This window comes from Triticum urartu, chromosome 1A, assembly GCF_056163025.1.
Source record: "Triticum urartu cultivar PI428250 chromosome 1A, HENAU_Tu73, whole genome shotgun sequence".
In the NCBI taxonomy this organism is placed as follows: Eukaryota; Viridiplantae; Streptophyta; class Magnoliopsida; order Poales; family Poaceae; genus Triticum; species Triticum urartu.
The window spans coordinates 486,232,566-486,252,245 of NC_141873.1; the positions used below are offsets into that span (position 1 = coordinate 486,232,566).

Below are 19,680 nucleotides of genomic sequence, written 5' to 3' on the forward strand. Positions count from 1 at the left end.
TCAAAGGTGAACATCAATATGTTGATCATATCTACTATATGATTCACGCTCGACCTTTCGGTCTCCGTGTTCCGAGGCCATATCTGTTATATGCTAGGCTCGTCAAGTTTAACCTGAGTATTCCACGTGTGCAACTGTTTTGCACCCGTTGTATTTGAACATAGAGCCTATCACACCCGATCATCACGTGGTGTCTCAGCACGAAGAACTTTCGCAACGGTGCATACTCAAGGAGAACACTTATACCTTGAAATTTAGTGAGAGGTCATCTTATAAAGCTACTATCGAACTAAGCAAAATAAGATGTATAAAAGATAAACATCATATGCAATCAAAATATGTGACATGATATGGCCATGATCATCTTGCGCCTTTGATCTCTATCTCCAAAGTATCGTCATGATTTCCATCGTCACCGGCATGACACCATGATCTCCATCATCTTGATCTATATCAATGTGTCGTCACATGGTCGTCTCGCCAACTACTGCTCTTGCAACTATTGCTATCGCATAGCGATAAAGTAAAGCAATTATTTGGCGCTTGCATCTTATGCAATGGAGAGACAACCATAAGGCTTTTGCCAGTTGCCGATAACTTCAACAAAACATGATTATCTCATACAACAACTTATATCTCATCACATCTTGACCATATCACATCACAACATGCCCTGCAAAAACAAGTTAGACGTCCTCTACTTTGTTGTTGCAAGTTTTACGTGGCTGCTACGGGCTTAGCAAGAACCGTTCTTACCTACGCATCAAAACCACAACGATAGTTTGTCAAGTTGGTGCTGTTTTAACCTTCGCAAGGACCGGGCGTAGCCACACTCGGTTCAACTAAAGTTGGAGAAACTGACACCCGCCAGCCACCTGTGTGCAAAGCACGTCGGTAGAACCAGTCTCGCGTAAGCGTACGCGTAATGTCGGTCTGGGCCGCTTCATCCAACAATACCGCTGAACCAAAGTATGACATGCTGGTAAGCAGTATGACTTATATCGCCCACAACTCACTTGTGTTCTACTCGTGCACAACATCAACGCATAAAACCTAGGCTCTGATGCCACTGTTGGGGAACGTAGTAATTTCAAAAAAAATCCTACGCACACGCAAGATCATGGTGATGCATAGCAACAAGAGGGGAGAGTGTAATCTACGTACCCTCGTAGACCAACAGCGGAAGCGTTATGACAACGCGGTTGATGTAGTCGTACGTCTTCACGGCCCGACCGATCAAGCACCGAAACTACGGCACCTCCGAGTTCTAGCACACGTTCAGCTCGATGACGATTCCCGGACTCCGATCCAGCAAAGTGTCGGGGAAGAGTTCTGTCAGCACGACGGCGTGGTGACGATCTTGATGTTCTACCGTCGCAGGGCTTCGCCTAAGCACCGCTACAATATTATCGAGGATTATGGTGGAGGAGGGCACCGCACACGGCTAATAGATCTCAAGGATCAATTGTTGTGTCTAGAGGTGCCCCCTGCCCCCGTATATAAAGGAGCAAGGGGGGAGGAGGCCGGCCCTAGGAGGGGCGCGCCAGGGGAGTAGGATTCCTACTTCCTCCTTTCCTAGTCCAACTAGGAGAAGGGGGGAAAGGGGGGAAGAGGGGAAGGAAGGGAGAGAGGGGCCGCGCCCCAAACCCCTTGTCCAATTCGGACTGGGCTTGGGAGGGGCGCGCGCCACCTCCTGGTCCTTCCCACTAAGGCCCATTAAGGCCCATTGCTTCTTCCTCGTATTCCCATAACTCCCCGGTACCTCCGAAAATACCCGAATCACTCGGAACCTTTCCGATGTCCGAATATAGTCGTCCAATATATCGATCTTTACGTCTCGACCATTTCGAGACTCCTCGTCATGTCCCTGATCTCATCCGGGACTCCGAACTCCTTCGGTACATCAAAACTTATAAATTCATAATATAACTATCATCGAAACCTTAAGCGTGCGGACCCTATGGGTTCGAGAACAATGTAGACATGACCGAGACATATCTCCGGTCAATAACCAATAGCGGAACCTGGATGCTCATATTGGCTCCCACATATTCTATGAAGATCTTTATCGGTCAGACCGCATAACAACATACGGTGTTCCCTTTGTCATCGGTATGTTACTTGCCCGAGATTCGATCGTCGGTATCTTAATACCTAGTTCAATCTCGTTACCGGCAAGTCTCTTTACTCGTTCCGTAATACATCATCTCACAACTAACTCATTAGTTGCAATGCTTGCAAGGCTTATGTGATGTGCATTACCGAGAGGGCCCAGAGATACCTCTCCGACAATCGGAGTGACAAATCCTAATCTCGAAATACGCCAACCCAACATGTACCTTTGGAGACACCTGTAGAGCTCCTTTATAATCACCCATTTACGTTGTGACGTTTGGTAGCACACAAAGTGTTCCTCCGGCAAATGGGAGTTGCATAATCTCATAGTCATAGGAACATGTATAAGTCATGAAGAAAGCAATAGCAACATACTAAACGATCGGGTGCTAAGCTAATGGAATGGGTCATGTCAATCACATCATTCTTCTAATGATGTGATCCCGTTAATCAAATAACAACTCTTTTGTTCATGGTTAGGAAACATAACCATCTTCGATTAACGAGCTAGTCAAGTAGAGGCATACTAGTGACATTTTGTTTGTCTATGTATTCACACATGTATTATGTTTCCGGTTAATACAATTCTAGCATGAATAATAAACATTTATCATGAAATAAGGAAATAAATAATAACTTTATTATTGCCTCTAGGGCATATTTCCTTCATTTATATCATATTACCTGAGTTTATCCATCTACATCATGTCATCGTGCCTAATGCGTTACTCTGTTCTTATGAACTTAATACTCTAGATGCATGCTGGATAGCGGTCGATGTGTGGAGTAATGGTAGTAGATGCAGAATCGTTTTGGTCTACTTGTCGCGGACGTGATGCCTATATACATGATCATGCCTAGATATTCTCATAACTATGCACTTTTCTATCAATTGCTCGACAGTAGTTTGTTCACCCATCGTAGAATTTGCTATCTTGAGAGAAGCCACTAGTGAAACCTATGGCCCCCGGGTCTATATTCCATCATATTATTTTCCTATCTACTTTCTATTTCTGCCGCCTTTTATTTTGCAATCTTTATTTTCCAATCTATACAACAAAAATACCAACAATATTTATCTTATTATCTTTATCAGATCCCCCTTTTGCAAGTGGCTGTGAAGGGATTGACAACCCCTTTATCGCATTGGTTGCAAGGTTCTTATTTGTTTGTGCAGGTATGAGGGACTTGCGTGTAGTCTCCTACTGGATCGATACCTTGGTTCTCAAAAACTGAGGGAAATACTTACGCTACTTTGCTGTATCACCCTTTCCTCTTCAAGGGAAAACCAACACATGCTCAAGAGATAGCAGTGATCACTGACCTCTGTGGTGAACAGCTGCAGCTCATGAAGCGCCGCAACGATCTGGTTGCGGATGATGGCTCTGCGATGCAGAGGCACATAGTGGCTGGATTTTGCGATAGCCAGATAGTCGTGGTTGAGTGGAGCAATGGGGCCAACCACCATGCCAATGCGCACAAGTCGATCCGTCGGGCCGGGCTCGACGGCGAACCCCAGCGGGAGGAAGGGGACGGGATTCAGGGGGTAGTTGGCCATGGTCGATGAGGGGGGTGGGGATGGAGTGATTGCAGTGTTGACGAGATAGGGCTGAGCGAGGGCTTTTGGGTTTTAGAGGTGGAAGGCGTAGCGTGAGGGGGGCGTCTGTGAATCTTTGACTACCCACCTCCACCTCTTTTGAAATTTCAGCTTTCTGCAAGCCCTTACCACGTGGCTGTAGAAGCCACAGGCAGCACAGCGGATGGACGGGCCGGATTATGATCAGAAAAGGGTGCTCCAGAAGATCCGGTAGGATTGATCAAGGGATTGCAAATTGATGGAACTTGCCCATTAATATGAGAAGCAATGATACGTTTGGGGCAATTAATTGCTTTGTGATCAGGACCGGAGCAGTTAATGCAAATGAGCCTTGCCTCGCAATTGATCCGGGTGTGCCCCCATTGAAGACATTTGGAGCATAAGGCAGCCCAATTAGTGGCAAGATTTTCAATATCCTGCTGCGAGTAACGTGCTTGAGCTAAATCCGCCTTATGTTGTGCCTTGAGCATAGGTGGCCCAATATCATGAGGAGGGGCATATTTGAATGCCGAATTCAAAAAACAAAAGTGGGAGCGGGGCATAAGGCAAATTCAAAGGGCATTTAAACTCGCCCAAAGCAAGGCATTCAATGACTTGATTATCCTCAAATTGAGCCTATGCCAAATAATGGTGCATTAACGCATTGCGATTAGTGCCCTGAGCCGAAACCACGCCCGAATTTTGGACCGAAGGAAAAGAACCAAATTGAATATGGAAATGCTGCCTCGGATCCAATGACGATGAAGCTTCATGGGCATTCTTGTTTGAAAAATTCCAATTATCCAACTTAATAAGCCCAAATTTGCTAAGTACTCTTGATGAAGATTGGTCCAACTTTTCCTTTGGGGCCAGAAACTTAAGTGAGGATTTGAGAGCTATTGTTCTTCGATCCGCAATATCAACCAACTCCGTATCAGCATGCCAATGTTGATCAAGAGAATGAGCTCTAGCAAAACATCCATTGAATAGATGAAAGTGGCACACGAAATCTAGCCAAATACGATCTTTGAGCCCATAGACAAAATGCCCCACTATGTTACTTGCAACCGAGAAGCGAAAAGAACGTGAGGTGATCGGAGCCACCTTGAAAACAGAAGAGATCCCACCAAGACAACATTGCAAAGCAATACCCACTGATTCCACAGAGACGGGGAATGCAGCCGAGGAGAAAGAAACAACCAAAAAGAACTCTTTGGTGTCTCTTGAGGGGGAGAAATGAACTGTGGACCCAAATTTTCTTCTCACGTGATCTGCAAGGGCTAGGCCCAGAGCAAAGTCCCAATGCAGTAAGCTTTCCATGGTTGATTATATTAGAAATTGCCATTGTTGGTGGAGAGGAGGTGGGAGAGAGGGGAGGGAGGGAGAGAGGGAGGAGAGCCATTCTCTCATCCTTTATGACTGGCCATGAAGCATCCACCCAGCAATTACCAATGTCGCCCAAAAGTTGTAACATTGATAACTATTTACAATGGTCGATAATGTTTTGTTGGTAATAGACCAGTGTTAAAGCCTCGGGGAAGCAACTGTTATAAGCACACACTTCTCTTTGGGCGTCGGTGTGGAGGAGGTAATACCGTTTGAACCGAGTTTGGCACCCTATTGTGTTCAACTTGGTTTTCTGCATTGTCCACTGGTGATCTCTTTAGCACTAGGAAGTGAGAGGAAGCACGAGTTGACATTAGAGTACATTTCTTAGTTTCCTTCATATTACATTTGTGTCTTCTTGGCGTTGATGTGTTGAGGGGGACGGTGCCGTAGATAATAGAAACCCCGTGGCTCCATTCTCACCCCGGGATGCCTTCATGACCAAGATCAGTGATGCCAACGTCAGGATTATTGTGTTGCTGTTTCGTTCTAAAGGACGTTGGCTCTATATCTCGACAGCTGGTGAATTCTCTTCTGGTGTTTCGATCTATCCTCACGACGTATCCTGGTGATGACGTTGTATGCTTTGTTTTTTTAGCTTCGTTCGCTGGAGGATTTTTGTTTGACAGTTTTTTTTTTAAGAATTTGACAGGTTGTTTGTTGGGGCTTGGGGCCTTGGGATTGGGGGAGCCGGCCGCACCTCTCTCGTCACGTCGTCCGTTCATCGGCAAGACATCGTGGGTCGGTGATGCTAGCCAGGTTTGGTTTGGTCCAGGTCAAGCTCGTCTCTCCTCGTTGGGTTCCCATTCCGTCCGCCCACTCCGCCCCGACGCAGCGCCGTCGCGCACGCACGCGGGTTGCGGGCCGCACGCAGCCAGTGAGCCACTATCCCTCACCCGCCTTTGCGTCGGCTCCACCGCACCGCCCCCCTCCGCCGCCGCTCTCCCGCCCCCGCGTTGCCACCGAACCCGCCGCTGCGGCCGCCTCCGCCGGTACAGGCCGCCGGCCGCCAGCCGCCGAAGCAGCTAGCTCGCTCGCTCGCCCCGGGAGGACCGGATCGCCCTACTCCCCGCCGCCGCGCCCGATCCGGCCGCGGCCCGCTTTTCCGTCCCAGATCTTACCGGCGTCCGTCCTTCTCTCCGTTCCCTGTCCGCCTCGATCCCCGAATCCGTCGCCCCGCGCGCCAGTCCAGTCTCCGATCCCCCTCCGCTCCGCTGGTGCTGGACTGGCGTGGAGCGGATAAGATCCGTCCCGTCCGGGCGCGGTTCCCGTCGCTGGTAAGGAAGCCATATCTCCGCTTTGGTTTTTGTCTCGTATAGGCTTTGGAGTCTTTTCCTTTATTCAGTAAGTATCCAAAACAGATCTTTCTTCTCCAAATCGATCGCAGTTGGACCCGTCACATAGGGCTACACGAGGTTCCCTGAGCTAATGCTACTTGTAGAGGTCTGTTTGCGTCGATCCAATTGGAGGTTCAGCTGAACCCCTGTGCCCCCTGGTTAAGCCTGCCATTTGTTGGTGGCTTGGTGGTTGTGATACCTGAGTGCCGGCCCGAGTCAATGGAAAGTCGGCGTCTTGGCTGTGGTTCCATGATTGCAGATTAGTCTTTGCCAAAGTCAGATATCGCTGTGTGTTCTAGGTTGTGATTGGGCGACACAACTGAGTGTCAGTTTTGTTGGTATTACTACTTTCTGTAGCATATAGGGAGCTGTACTGTTGTCCATTGATCAGTAGACGCATTTTTCAGAGTACCGATATTGATCCAAGGTACTCCAGAGTGTCATCTCTCAGTTAGCATAATATTATCCTAGCCGCTAGTCTTTTGCTTTGCACTGTACTGAGCATGCGAATGTTGTTTACTGATTTCTGAATGTCCAGCGTGTAGGTTCTTCAAGTTATAGTGTTATCTATTCGATGTCGGCGTGTTAGTATTTTTCTATCTAACATACAGAATTTGTTGCAGGCAGAGGCTGTGCGAAGGTGGTGTTGGATTAATTTACTGTCTGGCTAATTATGCTGCCCACTTATGACTCATGCTTCTGTTTGCCCACGTCACTTCTTATCGCTCATTGTCAGTGATCTTTAAATAGTTTCCACCTCAACTACAAAAGAAGCAGCTATGCGGCTTTCTTCTTCTCTTCAAGATTTGCCAACTTTCTCCAGAATTGAAACTTTAGAAAGGGGCTCTAGCATTGGTGGTGATCTGAGCTCAGGGCGTGCGAAGCCTGTCCGCACACTTCAAAGAGAAGGTCCTGTAGCAAGCTTTTCCAAAGAGAGAACGCCCCCATCGTCACCAACAAATCGAAAGAAATGGATGAGAACAGTTGGTTGGGCTGTTGGTCTGATCCTATTGCTGTGCTTCATATACGCTTCTTTGAGATATTTCCATGTCTTTCTCTCAGAAGGTAGCTCTGAATACTATGTGATTCTTGATTGTGGCAGCACTGGTACAAGAGTGTATGTTTACGAGTGGTCCATCAATCATAATGATGGAAATTCATTTCCTATTGCTTTGAAACCTTTAGGAAATGCTCCTAAGAAAAAATCTGGTAAATTAGTTGGGCGTGCCTATCAACGAATGGAAACTGAACCTGGGTTGAGCAAGCTTGTTCACAATGAAGCTGGTATGAAGAAGGCAATAGAGCCCCTCCTTCAAATGGCTGAGCGGCAGATCCCAAGACGCGCACACAAGCACACTCCTGTTTTTCTATATGCCACAGCTGGTGTCCGCAAGCTACCCACTGCAGATTCAGAGTGGCTTATGGATAAGGCTTGGGATGTTCTGAAGAATTCATCATTTTCTTGTAGTAGAGACAGAGTTAAGATAATCACTGGCATGGAAGAAGCTTATTATGGATGGGTAGCTCTTAACCACCACCTGAACATGCTTGGCACCTCATCTTCTGCTTCTGAAATGACTTATGGTTCACTTGATTTAGGCGGATCATCATTACAGGTGACATTTGAGACTGACAAAGTCGTCCAAGGTGACACAGGCGTTGGTCTGACTATTGGTTCTGTCAATCATCAACTTAGTGCTTATTCTCTTTCTGGTTATGGATTAAATGATGCATTTGACAAATCTGTGGCACATCTGGTGAAGATGCTGGGAGGAACAGCTGGTAATGGCAAAGTTCAGGTCAAACATCCTTGTCTACAAACTGGATACAGGGAAGATTATGTTTGTTCTTACTGCCAGCCACTCAAACAAGATGGAAGTCCCAGTGTTTCAGCGAAGACAACAGGAAAAGAGAAGCAGGGGACAGCTGTTGAACTGATTGGGGCACCTCAGTGGAAAGAATGTAGTGATCTTGCAAAAGTAACAGTGAATCTTTCAGAGTGGTCCAATTCAAGTTCTGGACTTGATTGCAACCAGCAACCTTGTGCCCTTGCCAGTACCTTTCCGCAACCACATGGGCAGTTTTATGCAATGTCTGGTTTCTATGTGGTCTTCAAATTTTTCAATTTGACTCCTGATGCTACTCTTGTAGACGTTCTAAAAAGAGGTCAGGAGTTTTGTGAAAAACCATGGGATGTTGCAAGGAGTAGTGTTCCACCGCAGCCTTTCATAGAGCAGTATTGCTTCAGGGCTCCTTATATTACATCACTTCTGAGAGAGGGACTGCAGATCAAAGATAACCAAGTGATAATTGGTTCAGGCAGTATCACTTGGACTCTTGGTGTTGCTTTGCTAGAGGCTGGGCAGGCACTGTCAAGGATGGATATTCAAGGATACATTTTACTGCACCGGGAGATAAACCCAAATATTCTTATTGTATTGTTTCTGATTTCAATCGTGTTGGTCATATGTGCAATATTGTGCGTTAGCAATTCCATCCCAAGGTCATTCCGCAAATCCTATTTGCCGCTTTTTAGGCCGAACAGCGGAGGCAGTTCTGCGCTTGGTATGGGATCGCCTTTCAGATTTCATTTATGGAGACATATTAATTCAGGTATGTGCTTAAATTTGTCTTTGTATCGAGCTTTCATCTTGTGTTTAGTCCTCTATCGTGTAAATGCTGCAATGCTAGTGTTGTTTTACTCACATTTCTATTGACCATTATTTACCATTTTTAGGACTTCCAAGCTATTTAATTTATTATCCTGCTTTATTTTGAATGTCAAATTTGTTACACCACTTAACCTACTACTGAGTGCTTCTAAGAAGCAGCATCACATAGAAATGTTGCATGTTGGAACACCTATGCTTTTTATTGTTTCACTGTACTCCATTTAATGAGTTCTTGCTATATTTGACTAAATTTTTGTGATGAGACTTCAGTGAGTCATTCTACCCATTACAGCACTCTAATTTTGTAATGCTGTTCTATCAAAATCAGTAACCTTGTTGGAGAATGTGAAGATATTTGCTGTATCACATGTAGTCAAACAATCTTGCAAGTTTTATTTGATTGTTACACTTTCATCATTCTTAAGATATCAAACTTCTGTGTTTGCTTCACCTTGCCTTCCTCTCTGCACAGGTGATGGGAGAACAAAGACACCATTGAGCCCTACTGTCGCTGGGTCAGAGCCCCATCCATTCAGCATGACTCATGGATTAGGAGGCAGCAGCGTCCAGCTTATGGAATCTTCCAGGCAATCGTTGGGTGTATATCATAGCTATTCAGTTGGGAGCTTGGGTCAGATGCAGTTTTCTAGTGGATTGCGGAACCCTACCAGAGGTCAGACAACACTTCAGAGCCGGAGATCCCAATCGAGAGAAGATCTCACGTCTTCATTAGCTGATCTTCATATTCCAAAGGTGTAGAGCATTACATTTCAGGATGGCATGACTAGTATGTGATCCCATGCCATAACAGACTCCATGTAAATAATAGCTCCAGACTGCTTGATTTCTTCTTGTCTAGCCAGAAGGCAATTTTGTCGGCACACTGACAATTCAAAGGTTTAGGATTCACAAAATTTAAAGTATATGACTTGGTGCCTCATGGACATGATACATCCATCCCCTACAATGCAATAGAATCATGCCATAAAGAAAGATGGTCTTGCAAGCAGCTGGGTGTTGTACCAGAAGAAATGTTACATGGTTCGCCGATGCGATTGGCCATGGCCTGCAAGGTCACCAGCTCAGTTCTTTGGCCACAAACATCCAAGGCTATCAGATCATGATATTGCTGCAACCATCTGGGACTCATATACTCTTCAAAGGTTCTTAATTATTACAGTATTATTTTAGTTTTACTACACATAATAAAGATAGCTATGTTCTTGCGCACTATCATTGATGTATCATCTTGTCAGCCTTCTCTTCTTTCCTTGTAACACCATTTGGTACGCAATCTTGGATGTCAAATGGAAATTGAGATCATCGATCAGTAATTTGATTGCCCTTATTTAGATGGAAATTGAGACTATCGATCAGTAATTCGTTTGCCCTTATTTAGATCCTCCGTATGAATCTGTTTCGGTCACAAGTTCATCTGCACAACTTATTTCTTCTGTTTGTCTACAAGCTTTTCATCGGTGCAATTTCCCCCCTCTTTGCATGCTCAAATAACACTGTGCATCTTATACAAATTCAAATAGAACATTAGCATCGTCGGTGCAACCGTGCAACTTGTCCTGTATTTACCACGGTGCATATATTATACAAGTCGAAAGGATCAGTACCTTCAACTTGGATGCGGTATAACATAAATTTCTCCTGAGATCTGCATCTGATTTATGATACATGGAAGTTTCCTTTTCTGAAAGGCTTAGAGCAACTCCAATAGATCCCGTATCCTTAAATCATTAAAAAGACTACCGGTTAAGGTAAGTTGGGACAAAAAAGGCCTCTAACAGTTCCCGTAAACCCGACTCTTTTTATGGATCCCACACATTTTTTCGGTTTTCTTTGAGTTTTTTTTTCAACACATGTCTACCTTTTTTTCAATACACATTGTACATTTTTAGTACATGTGAAACTTTATCTTGATACACGTTGAAAAAATTTCAATACACAAATATACATTTTTTTTAAATACATGTTAAACATTTTTCAAATATACATTAAATTTTTTAATGGCCGAGAACATTGTTGTACATTGTATAAATATGTTTTTTAAAAATTTCACAAACATTTTTTGAAACACAAGAATATTTCTTTAAAATATCATGTACAATTTTTGAATGGTACGAAACATTTTTTGGATTTATGCAAACATTTTTGAATGTAATGTATATATTTTTGAATGGTAAGGAACATGTTTTTTGAAGACAGCGATTAAACAATTTTCAAATGGATGTTGAATGCTAATAATAAACGGAATGCAAAAACCACAATGGAGAAAAACATACACATGTATTCCTTATCCGGAAAAGCTTGTCTCAAGCTTGTTCCTCAAATGGATGTATCTAGCACTAACTTGATGCTAGATACATCCATTTGAGAAAATAAGCTTTTTCGGACGGAGAGAGTACTAGAACATCCACTTGCACCCCTAAAAAAAACGTACTAGTACATCCACTTGGTTTTTCATTTTTAAACTAGTACTTTTTTAGGGGTTTTAGGAAAAACTAGTACAACCAGTTGCACACGTAGAACAACCTGCGCTCATGGACAGGAATGCTTGGTCTATGGCTGTAAAGACACCATATATAAAAGAATAGTAATTAAATAAATGGTTAAAATTCTGAAAATATTTTTGAAATAAACTTAACCTTTCATTGGACTTGTAAAAAAAATTCCACAAAAGGAAAAAAAAACCCTGCTGACTTCTTTTAGAAAACAAAATTTTCGGCCAAAATAATATGAATAGTGACCTGTAATACTAGCAACTTTTTTCACGAAGTCAACACTGTTCTTTTATTCCTGAATATCTACTAATGCAAAAAAATTCAAGTTTATTCTATTTTCTTTTAAACTTTTTAGACCATTTTAGTTATTACTTTTTTTTCATATCAGATGTATACACGTCCCAGGAAACACAACATTTCCCTGTGCTCACTTGGGATACAATCGTTGACCAACCAGGTCATAGGGAAAGGCGCACACGATAACCTGCAAAATCACTGAGTACTCTTTGTAAAGATTATTCTCATCTTTTAAGGTTGCGATAAGTGACACACTGCATGCGTGTCAGTTGTCGCAATCTAAGAGTTTTTTCTGTTTTCGTAGATTAGATTATTCAAAATGTTTTATCTTTTAGACCGTTCGTCGTTGGATTCTTTACATTGAGATTTTCAAAACTAGATCTCATATTGATCGGTTTCGATGAACTTTCTTTCATAAAAAAATCAGACGAAAACTCTGAATCGGAGCATATTTCTTTCCTTTCTGAAGAGGTACGACTCTGCCTCTCGCGGAAGCAAACGTGCCTCCATTAGAAGTAAATCGTGTCTCTCACAGAAGGAAAAAAAAAGAGAACAAGTATTTTTTCTTTTTCGAGAAGCACGACTTGTTGGGGATCGTTGCAGAAATTAAAAATTTTCTACGCATCACCAAGATCAATCTATGAAGAGACTAGCAACGAGAGAGGGGGTGCATCTTCATACCCTTGAAGGTCGCGATGCGAAAGCGTTGCAAGAACGCGGTTGGAGGAGTCGTACACGCAGCGATTCAGATTACGGTCGATTCCGATCTAAGCGCCGAACAACGGCGCCTCCGCGTTCAACACACGTGCAATCCGGTGATGTCTCTCGCGCCTTGATCCAGCAAGGAGGAGGGAGAGGTTGGGGAAGACAACTCCAGCAGCAGCACGATGGCGTGGTGGTGGTGGAGCTGCGTGGTTTCCAGCAGGGCTTCGCCAAGCACCACGGAGAACGAGGATGTGGAGAGGTAGGGTTGCGCCGAGAGAGAGAGAGAGAGAGAGACTCGTGTCTTTGGCAGCCCCAAAACCCTCACTATTTATAGAAGGAGCGGAGGAGGGTGCGCCCCCTCTAGGGTTCCCACACCTAGGGGGGCGGCCAAGAGGGGAAGAGAGGGGGCGCGCCCTAGGGTGGGCCTTAGGCCCATCTACGCCTAGGGTTTCCCCCTTTCCCCTCCTAGATGCACCTTGGGCCCTAGTGGGAGGCGCACCAGCCCACTCAGGGGCTGGTCCCTTCCCACTCTTGGCCCATGCAAGCCTCCGGGGCTGATGGCCCCTCCCGGCGGACCCCCGGAACCGTCCGGTGGTCCCGGTACATTACCGGTGATGCCCGAAACACTTTCGGTGGTCAAAACCTCACTTCCTATATATTATTCTTTACCTCCGGACCATTTCGGAACTCCTCGTGACGTCCGGGATCTCATCCGGGACTCCGAACAACATTCGGTAACCACGTACAAACTTTCCCTATAACCTTAGCATCATCGAACCTTAAGTGTGTGACCCTACGGGTTCGGGAGGCATGCAGACATGACCGAGACATCTCTCTGGTCAATAACCAACAACGGGATCTGGATACCCATGTTGGCTCCTACATGTTCCACGATGATCTTATCGGATGAACCACGATGTCGAGGATTCAATCAATCCAGTATACAATTCCCTTTGTCTACCTGTATGATACTTGCCCGAGATTCGATCGTCGGTATTCCTATTCAATCTCGTTACCGGCAAGTCTCTTTTTCTTGATCCGTAACACATCATCCCGTGATCAACTCCTTGATCACATTGAGCTCATTATGATGATGTCCTACCGAGTGGGCCCAGAGATACCTCTTCGTCATACGGAGCGACAAATCCCAGTCTCGATTCGTACCAACCCAACAGACACTTTCGGAGATACCCGTAGTGCACCTTTATAGCCACCCAGTTACGTTGTGACATTTGGCACACCCAAAGCATCCCTACGATATCCGGGAGTTGCACAATCTCATGGTCTAAGGAAATGATACTTGACATTAAAAAAGCTTTAGTAGACGAACTACACGATCTTGTGATATGCTTAGGGTTGGGTCTTGTCCATCACATCATTCTCCTAATGATGTGATCCCGCTATCAATGACATCCAATGTCCATGGTCAGGAAACCGTAACCATCTATTGATCAACGAGCTAGTCAACTAGAGGCTCACTAGGGACATGTTGTGGTCTATGCATTCACACATGTATTACGATTTCCGGATAACACAACTATAGCATGAACAATAGACAATTATTATGAACAATAGACAATTATCATGAACAAGGAAATATAATAATAACCATTTTATTATTGCCTCTAGGGCATATTTCCAACACGACTGTGCCTAAACAAACCTGTGCCTCCACAAGAAGTAAATCCGTACCTCTCGCGGAAGGTTTCCGAGAGTCACGATTGGCAGAAGCAAATCCGTGTCTCCATGAAAAGTAAATTCATATCTCTCGCGGGAAAAATGCTAAATGGTGCTCTCCTAGCCCATCCAATGTGACCCTTGGGGGCCTTCCGAAGGAGTACTCGTTGATTAGTTGCTCTTGACAACCTGTGATCCTGTGCTCATGTGCGCTCAAGTCATGGGCCGTGGGGAAGGCCCACACGAGCGATCAATTATATTTGATATATTGGACAAACCTGTGCTCATATGTGCTCGCTTGCTCACGAAGTTATGTTATACTCCCTCTGTGCCATAATATAAGATGTTTTAGCAAGCTGATTTTTTTACTTTATGTCTTGTATATTCTTGTTAGAAAATACACGAATGACTTTTAAATTACATTAACATATATTCTCACAGAAATAAAAAACATTCCAAATTGTATGATTTGGGTTTCAAAATGTGAATATTTGTTTTTGTATGCGGGAACATTTCTTAAGTATGATATTTACATTTTTTAAATATATGAACACTTATATTCAGCTTCATAAATATTCCCTCCATTCTTAAATACAAGTCTTTCTAGAAGTGTAGATTCACTCATTTTGCTCCGTTTGTAGTCCGCATTTGAATCTTTAAAAAGACTTATATTTAGGAACTAAGGGAGTAATTTTTTAAATACATGAACATTTATCTTCAGTTTCACGGACATTATTTGCGTATATGTGACCTTTATATTATCATAAACCGAATTATAAATTTTTTAAGTTTTGTTTATGAATTCGATTTTTATAATTTAAGAAATATAAATAAATTTGAGTTAGTGGGCCGGGCCACTAAAGTGTACCGTTGAGGCGGCTATATGCCGCTATGTGAGCGGTCAGCGCCAGAATCGCCCCTCCCTTCACGCCGTCACCGCCGCCACTCACGCCGCGGTCCGCCCTCACCTGCCGCCGACAGCCCGCTACTCACCTCGACGGCCGTCGCCCGTCGCGGGTCCCCGACCGTACTCCCCGCCGCCCCCTCTCCCCTGCCTACGTCGTCGCCGCCGTTTCCTCAGTCCTCTAGTCCTCTCTTTCTCCTCCCGCCCCAAGCAGCCCCCTCTGTAAACCCTACCCCGCCCCTCCTCCCCAGTCCTTCGGCAGCCCAACGCCGACCATGGGTTTCGCGCAGCTCGTCATCGGCCCCGCCGGCAGCGGCAAGGTGATTGTCTCCGATTCCCGCCCGCTCCCTCTTTCGCTCCGTGCTTAACTCAATCTCCAGCTTTAATTTGATTGGGGACGGATTGGTTCGTCGCTCTGGCCAACTAGGATTCTGCTTCTGCCGCTGCTTATTTTGCATGGTTGCACTCCTGCTTTGTTCTAATACCAAGTTTGTGCCATGCTTGATGTGGTTTGGTCCCTGTTTAGACGTGATTTCAGACCAAGTAATGTACCAGTACTCATCTGCTATTTGATTATACCTATATACATATTGTATGTATATTCCAAGTAATTTGACTGATTGGAGTGGGTCGCACTTGCACGGGAGGTTAGAGTATGGTTACAGAGAAGCTGAGAAATACGTAGTGTTTTCTTATCAGTTGTTGATCATATGCAGTCGACCTACTGCTCTGGTCTGTATCAACATTGCGAGACGGTGGGCAGGAGGATTCATATGGTCAACCTGGATCCAGCTGCAGAGCACTTCAGCTATCCTGTATCTACTGGTAAGATTACTTGCATGCTGTTGTGCACATCTTTTACATAGGGCTCTTACTCACCTCTGTTTGGTATTTTTATAGATATTAGAGAGCTCATATCACTGGATGATGTCATGGAGGAGCTTGGGATGGGACCAAACGGCGGCCTCATCTATTGCATGGAGTATCCTGTTGTTTGAAAGCATGTTAATTTGTTGTTGATTGCTGTCTACTTGTCTTCCAAGCTATTTGGTTATGAAGGGACCCCTTATGGCATATCGAACATTTCACTGCTGGATGCTAGTAGATTTATTACACGTTAGTCTGGAAGATCTACTTTCGCAGCAGTTAAAACGGGTGCATCATCTAGATCATACTTCATTACATCTTTGTGTGGTGTTTGCGCATATACTTTGTTATATCTAGAATTGAACCGCCTTCTGTTTTGTTTTCACCAGCAAAAGTTACATGTAGATGCTCCAGGAGCAAATAATTTTGTTGTACCTGCATGATTTGTTATCTGGATAGTAGATACCATGACGCTAAGTTATAGTTTCAGTTTGCTGCTCCATTTGTTGAAGTCATTTGCATGGATGCTGCCTTTCACACTTTGGATTGAATGACATTGCCATGCTGTGAATTTTATTAGTGAGTTAAGAGCTCTGTTTGTAATTCTGGCTGAACTCATTTTATGCAATTTGAAGAGGATGTGAATATTCTTTATTGGCATAAAAACTACTCCCTTCGTTCACAAATATAAGATGTTTTGGATATTTCAGTATGGACTACTTATGGAGTGAAATGAGTGAACAAACACACTAAAACATGTCTATATACATCCGATTCACAAAAGCTAGAACATCTTATATTTGTGAACGGAGGGAGTATCATTTTAGGATCTTATGCTGGCAGTTGTTATTTCCTTAAGAAACCCTTAGGCACCTTGAAGACAATTTGGATGATTGGTTGGATGAACACTTGGAGAACTACTTGGATGATGACTATCTTGTGTTTGATTGTCCAGGTAATATTCTTAATGCATGTTTGCATACTCTAATTATATCTTGTTAGTTAGTTGGACTATTTCATGTCACCTACTATTCTTACCACCTACATGGGCCTAACGTAATGAATTTCCTTTTACTTCTTATGTAAAAGTTATGCACTACTGTGTACATGGTGCCATCTTTACCTATCTCTTATGTGGTTCTGTAGCATGTCTTATTCTATGAAATACCTGAGATACCTAGATTGCTTAACATTACATGAAAGCAGTGTTAACCCAAGGTTCCACATCTTGCTTTCGCAGGCCAGATTGAACTCTTCACTCATGTTCCAGTTCTGCGCAACTTTGTTGAGTATCTGAAACGGAAAAATTTCACTGTTTGCGCTGTGTACCTTTTGGATTCACAGGTTTGGATCATTAATATAGTTTTCCTTACGACAACACTGAACTCACACTCCAGACTGATATCTGTTTGTTTTTCTTGGTACAGTTTGTCAGTGATGTCACAAAATACATTAGCGGTTGCATGGCTTCTCTTTCTGCTATGATTCAACTTGAGCTTCCTCATATCAACATCCTTTCAAAGATGGACCTGGTTTCCAATAAAAAAGATGTAGAAGAGTATGTTCTCTTTAATTTTTTTCTCCCATACTTAGCTGTAACATTTTAAGGTTGCCCTTTTTTTACCGATGATGTTTTTCTATTTTAGTTATCTGAACCCCGAGGCACAGGTTCTTCTGTCACAGCTGAATCGGCAGATGGCACCTCGGTTTCACAAGTTAAACAAGGCTTTAGCTGAACTGGTATGCTTTCCATGAACCTGTAAACTAAATAAAAAATCTCATGCTTTATGAAGCCCTATGACTGTCAATATATTGTGGTCAACTATGTTTTTGTTATTTCATAAATTCATAATTGCCGGATGTGTATCTCTTGCTTTGAACTGTTACGTTTCTGATGAAAATTGTTTCTTAAGGAAAGCTCTGTATCCTGTTTTGGTAGGCAATTTACTCTAATATTGTGTCTCTGCCTCCAATATTGATGTCAGCACTACTATCATGTAGGTTGATGATTACAACATGGTGAATTTCATACCACTTGATTTGAGGAAGGAGAGCAGGTATTCCTGTTTGTTTTCTTAGTTTAGTTAAAATCTCAGCCCCTCTTTACACCCTAAGCATTCCTTCTTTTCTGCTCAAGTGATCGATTGCCACTTGAGTTTCTGATCCTTAGACATGCTACTTCTACTAGTACGCTTGTGGATGCAACTTTAACATCTAGCTGGAAGACACATTCCCTCCTTGCCAGATTCAAATTTTTGGTGGGGTGGTGGTATAATAGCACACTTACAATTTGCTCTTCTACTTTTGTGCTGTTGTTCCATTTTTTTGCTGTCATATACTCACTCCGTAAAGAAGTATAAGAGCATTTAGATCACTAAAGTAGTGATCTAAACACTCTTATACTTTAGTGATCTAAACGCTCTTATATTTCTTTACAGAGTGAGTATTTGTCTGGTCTTTCTGGAAAATAGTAGTAATAATTATGGAATGAGCACTGGGATAAAATTTCCACTTGAGATGATTGTTGAGTTGAAATTTATGTGCTATAGGTGGTTAAATTTCAAGTATAGTGCTGCAGTGAAACAAAACACTTGAGCAACGTTGAAGTGTAGCACTTCCATTTGCCATGCTGATACAAAATTTCCATGGCAGATTTATCTACCTGGTTGTGTTTTTTCGTATCCCTGACCATCCTTGCTTTTGCAGCATTCAGTATGTGCTGTCAAACATCGACAACTGCATCCAGTACGGGGAAGACGCCGATGTGAAGGTTAGGGACTTCATTCCCGAGGAGGATGATTAACCATTTTGATCGAGCAGAAGCAACAAATTAGTCAGTATCATGTAGAATGGGTCCATGGGACGAGGAATTCACCGCAGAAGCGCTATTTATCTGTTTCAATCGTTGGTCGTAAAAACAAGACAGAATGCATCTGCCAAGAGTGTGTGGGTCACCTTCTTATGTGTGTGGTTGACTAGCAATTGCTTGTGTAAACAAATCATCATCCTCTTCCGGAGCTCTTGAACCGCATCAGACATGAGCGGTAATACCTACCTAAAATAGTGTATGCGCTAATGCACCAATTCTGCTCCTTTCTTTCTGAACACAACACCGTGAATTCTGGTCAGCGTAATGTCAGTATATTTTGGAGGCGCTAGGTTTTGGAAAGTCTGTCAGATTGTATAGCTCTTCCTTGCAAGGTTGTCCCTTGTTTAGCATCGCATTGCAATCAATGGCTGCCCCTACACATATGAAGTCTTGCCGTGCAAAATGCCTTTTAAAGTTTCAATGGACAGAGGGAAAGCATACGCTAGATCTCTGTCTTCGGTGCACCTACGTTGATGCATGCATACGACATCCCAGTTTACAAGCTCACCATCACCCTGTGGTTGAGTTGGTTAGGTGGACAATGGTATCCCCAACCCGGGTTCAAATCCTGGTGCTCGCATTATTTCTGAATTTATTTCAGGATTTCCGGCGATGCGCTTTCAGTGGGAGGAGACGTTCCCGTCGACGACGAGGCGCCTACGGTGACTTCGTAAATCTTAAGATGATATGTGTTCATAGGGATGAGTGTATGCGCGTGTATATGAGCGCTTGTGGCTGTACTGATGCTAAAAAAAAAAGCTC

At 43.7% G+C, this 19,680-nt stretch overlaps 2 protein-coding genes across 2 annotated transcripts; both read left to right on the top strand.

The window, feature by feature from the left end:
- The first annotated feature begins 5,795 nt into the window (after positions 1–5,795).
- LOC125521040 (GDA1/CD39 nucleoside phosphatase family protein) lies at positions 5,796–10,446 on the top strand. The gene is made up of 3 exons (XM_048686098.2): positions 5,796–6,354; positions 7,038–9,027; positions 9,559–10,446. Exons 2-3 carry the CDS (start codon positions 7,194–7,196, stop codon positions 9,843–9,845), a joined length of 2,121 nt encoding a protein of 706 aa, XP_048542055.1. The 5' UTR covers positions 5,796–6,354; positions 7,038–7,193; the 3' UTR covers positions 9,846–10,446.
- A 4,728-nt stretch (positions 10,447–15,174) lies between these two features.
- LOC125521049 (GPN-loop GTPase 3) lies at positions 15,175–19,133 on the top strand. The gene is made up of 9 exons (XM_048686111.2): positions 15,175–15,502; positions 15,899–16,007; positions 16,083–16,164; positions 16,919–17,004; positions 17,290–17,393; positions 17,477–17,607; positions 17,696–17,789; positions 18,051–18,106; positions 18,756–19,133. Exons 1-9 carry the CDS (start codon positions 15,458–15,460, stop codon positions 18,850–18,852), a joined length of 804 nt encoding a protein of 267 aa, XP_048542068.2. The 5' UTR covers positions 15,175–15,457; the 3' UTR covers positions 18,853–19,133.
- Positions 19,134–19,680: the final 547 nt, after the last annotated feature.

Bases quoted from the DNA above. Each gene is read 5' to 3' on its own strand.
- LOC125521040 (XM_048686098.2), top strand. From the start codon at position 7,194: ATGCGGCTTTCTTCTTCTCTTCAAGATTTGCCAACTTTCTCCAGAATT. The intron at 9,028-9,558 runs GTATGTGCTTAA...CTCTCTGCACAG, and splicing joins ATGGAGACATATTAATTCAG to GTGATGGGAGAACAAAGACA.
- LOC125521049 (XM_048686111.2), top strand. From the start codon at position 15,458: ATGGGTTTCGCGCAGCTCGTCATCGGCCCCGCCGGCAGCGGCAAG. The intron at 17,005-17,289 runs GTAATATTCTTA...TTGCTTTCGCAG, and splicing joins TCTTGTGTTTGATTGTCCAG to GCCAGATTGAACTCTTCACT. The intron at 18,107-18,755 runs GTATTCCTGTTT...TTGCTTTTGCAG, and splicing joins GATTTGAGGAAGGAGAGCAG to CATTCAGTATGTGCTGTCAA.